At 42.6% G+C, this 4,120-nt stretch overlaps 1 protein-coding gene across 1 annotated transcript; it reads right to left on the bottom strand.

Moving 5' to 3' along the window:
* Nucleotides 1-229: 229 nt before the first annotated feature.
* On the bottom strand, nt 230-3,237 carry LOC124103232 (tyrosine-protein kinase RYK-like). The gene is given in 2 exon segments (XM_046459736.2): nt 230-2,763; nt 2,765-3,237. Coding segments are annotated over 2 exon segments (2,055 nt in total). The 3' UTR covers nt 230-1,181.
* Between the last annotated feature and the right edge of the window lie 883 nt (nt 3,238-4,120).

Raw genomic sequence — 4,120 nt, 5'->3', positions numbered from 1 at the left:
TGGGAACAAACTGTGGACATTTAATAAATGTCAACTACTTTATTGTACCTGGTAAGCAAAGTGAACAAACAGATATTGCCATGAGAACTTTAAACTTTGCATCAAGACCAAAGTGTGTTTATTTTTGCAGTATTAATATAGCCAAAAGATGATTTTCCACTCACATATAAATACGCGATATGTTGCCAGTCCGCAGTTTATTTTTTTAATATAAAACAAATCCTTTAATTTTTCAAGTGTTTTTTAAAAAAAAATTACACTTAAGCCAGCCTTGAAGATAAGCACAAATGTACCAGCTTACAATTAAAAAAAGAAAACATAAAGACTTGAGCACCCGCTCTGTGCATAGCACTATTCTAGGTGGAATAAAAGGAAATCTTAACCTTCGAAACATGATTCACTTTCTGGAACCGCATTATCTTCTTTCCCAGAGAGTAAAACTAAATAAAAATTGCCATTGCTTCCTACTAATCTGCCCTAAACCCATTTCTGGATCACAGGAAAAGTTAATTTCTGACAAATTTAAGATGTGATGAACTCTGTTCCTGCTTCCCCCAAGATAAGAAAGCAGAACTCCTTTTCACTAAAACATTAAAAAATAAACAATTTCCCATGAAAGGGCAGCTTGTTTCCAATAAGTATTTTTAAAAATTCCTTTGTCTCTCTAGTTTTTGTTTTCTTCTTCCAACACTGCCTTTTCTTGTACGAGGCAAAGCAGAAATCTTTTTATGCTATTTTTCCTTTCCTAAAAGAACTGCATCTGAAAACAAACCATTCCCAAGAGTAGTGATAAAAATAAAATTATAACTTTAAAGGTGAGTCACCTACATTACCTTGATGAAGTAAAAAAATAAAAAAACAGTTGGCACTAAAATAGCTATTCCAAATATTTGTGTCTAAACAATTTAAAAACTGTTTTATTTTTTTAAATGTACCCTCTAGTCCAAAGTCACTTTTTTAAAAATGTTGGGCCAAAAAATTTATAAAACCCCTTTCAGCTTAATCTATTAAAAATGATATCTAGAAAATAGTCCACATTAAGTCTGTCTTAAAAGTTCAGGTCCTAAAGCATTCCTAAGGCACGGCATTCTGGAAGACAACTGTGCTTCTGCTGGCATTGTACTGTGTATGAAGTGTCCACAACAGGCATTTCTTCTGATGCTGAGGGACTGTGAGGGCAGTCAGACATAGGCACCCAGGGCGGCATGAAACTCTGTGAGACACTGGACTAGTTGCTGGAACTTGGGCCTCTCCTCTGGATCTAAGGCCCAGCAACAGGCCATCACAGCAAATAGTTCATCAGGACAGTTGATTGGTTGGGCTATTCTGTAACCATCTTTCAGACATGCGGCCATTTCAAAGGGGTCGATGTCCATGTAGGGCGTCTGGCCCAGAGTCATGAGCTCCCACAGAGTCACTCCAAAGGCCCACACATCACTAGCACTAGAGAACTCATTGTTAACCAGACTTTCAAGAGCCATCCATCGAACAGGCCTGTTTTCATTGTCCCCCAAGCAATGATAGTCCATTGGGAACAAGTCTCTGGAGAGGGCATTGTCTGTGATCTTAACTTGGAGCGTGTCATCAATGACACAGTTTTTAGCAGCCAGATCTTTATGGATGACTTCCCTTCTGGCCAGGTAGCTCATCCCACAGGCAATCTGAATAGCCATGTGTACCAGGTCTTGTTGAGAAATTGCCTGTGGGTTATTGGCCTCTACTAATTTGCACTGCCGTAAAAACAATTTAAGATTCCCCCAATTCATGTAAGGTAGTATCACCATGGGCTTTTCTCCTTCTTCTATACACACATGAGTAATAGGAAGAAGATTTCTGTGATGAAGACCTCGCAGCTTGCAAATTTCAGTGAGCATCATTGTCACCTGAATTTCAGAAGCCTGATCTCTAACTGTTTTTACAAACGTTGGTTTTTCTTTATTTGGATCTTTTTCATCTACTAAAATCCCATGGAAAATACGCCCAAAAGTACCTTCTTGGAGTACATCTTTTAGGGTTATCCTCTCCCTGGATATTGCTATATCCTTCACCTTGGCTTTGGCCTCTAAAAGAGTGACACTTCTCAGGTCGTTCTTCTCTATCCTCAAGGTAGGATAACCTGAGGAGCTGGTGACAGGCGTTGCATTGTTGGGTGTGTCAGCTCTCAGATACTGAGTCGTCTGCGTGGATGGCTGAGACAGCCCTTGGGAACTACTGCTGGCACTGATGCTGTCATCCAGTTCAATCCTTTTCATACTATGAAGGTGCAAAACAGCTAGTATTATTGCTACAAGAAATATTACTGCACAGCAAACCCCTACGCTGATATAAAACACACACGTAGAAGTGGTTGGAGCTGCATGTACAGGATCATAAATAGTTCTGCTAGTGTTTTTGTCCAATGCTGAAGTTTTTACTTCTTCAAGTTTTTTGTAGCACATTTTCCTTCGTTTAAAATTTAAGACTGTAAAATTTTTTGAAGAATTTACTGTCAAGTTGAGCTGCATTAGTATCATAACTTCAGAATCTACTTTGCCAGTGCAGGAAAGCTCGACCCAAAACACTGATAAAGTGCGTGGAACTTCCCCTTGAGCAGAAATGTTGACCTGGGGCATGTCCATTGCCACGAAATTGTCTACTTGGAATCCCAGCTTATACTCAACCTTGGACTTTGCATGCCAAGTGAAGTGCAGGAAATTTGTCTCACTGGGTACTAATAGGTTGAAGGAGAGGGCATAGTGACTAATAAGGTCGTTTCTCACATAAGAGTTCTGCATCAAGACCGATCAGCCGGCGCACCTCATCCTCGCTCAGGTAAAGGCTCACGCTGGGCCCCACGGCCACAGACGGCAGCGCGGGGGGCCGCGGGGCAGGGGCGGCGGTGGCACCGGGCGCGGGCAGCAGCGGCAGCGGCGGCGGCGGCGGCAGCGGCGGCGGCGGCAGCAGCGCGAGCAGGGGCGGCGGCGGCGGTGCCGCCCTCAGGCCGCAGGCCCCTGGGAGGCGGACGCGGCCCAGCAGCCCCAGCCGCGCCGCCGCCGCGGAGAAAGAGCCTCGGCCGCCCGCCGCGCCGCCGCCCACCCCAGGCTCCGAGCCCCTCACAGCCCCGAGCCGGGGGCGGCCGCCCAGCTCATCGCGCCGCCGGCCCGTGGCAGCCAGCCACCGCTTCAGACTGCTGGAGCGCGCCGCTGCGCGGCATCGTCCACTGCTCGCCAGTCCGCAGTTTAAATGCTTTGATGCCATTCTCAGAAATAGCATCTGTGCATCTTTTTCTCACATAGTTATCAAAATGAGTAATTTAACATAGGGGAGTTTGTTGGGAAGGCAGGAGAGACATGAATTCCTGAAATATTAGTGTAATTGTAATCAACTTTGATTTTATGGGACATTCATAGCCAACCACATCTTAATCTTTTCAGAATTAAATAAAGGAATGTTATTAGCCCTGAAGGCTATTGGTGAGAATGTTTTCTGAGAGTTAATAATTAACCCAGAAGTTATTATTATATACTGATTTACAAGCCACATGAAGTTAAATGATCAAAGGATGAGATCATTTTTGTTTCATCCATTGAACAAATGAGTTGAACTGTACCAAGTAAAGGACAGAGTAAATGATCAGTTTTTCTCAAGCAACCAAAGATTCTCAGAGAACCAATCAGAAAGCAGAACTTCCATCTCCATATTCTCTGAGGTCTGGGATGTACATTAACCATAATGACATTGGAGGTCAAATATTTACCCAATTCTATTGAAAGAAGTCCATGTTATACCTACTCCTACTGGATGTGACAATGTGTGACCTTTTGGTAGTTTCTTTTCTTTTTTAAGATTTGATGCTACATCTAACCTTCCACTGATCAATTCTTTTTTTAATTTTTTAGTTGTTGAAAGACCTTTATTTTATTTATTTTTATGTAGTGCTGAGGCTTGAACCCAGTGCTTCACAAATGCTAGGCAAGCCCTCTACCACTGAGCCACAGTTCCAGCCCCACTGATCTATTCTTTTCCAGTCATTAAGTAAAGGAGAATTTCACTGGTGCATTTTGGACGTTTGATTTTTTTCAGCTTAAATTTTTCTAAAGTTAGACCAGGGAACAATAATGAGCTCTAACTAAAAATAAGT

This window comes from Marmota monax, unplaced genomic scaffold (assembly GCF_021218885.2).
Source record: "Marmota monax isolate L192 unplaced genomic scaffold, Marmota_monax_Labrador192_F-V1.1 WCK01_AAM20220418_F8-fsc01685, whole genome shotgun sequence".
Taxonomy (NCBI): Eukaryota; Metazoa; Chordata; class Mammalia; order Rodentia; family Sciuridae; genus Marmota; species Marmota monax.
This window is presented reverse-complemented; position numbering and strand designations above follow the sequence as displayed.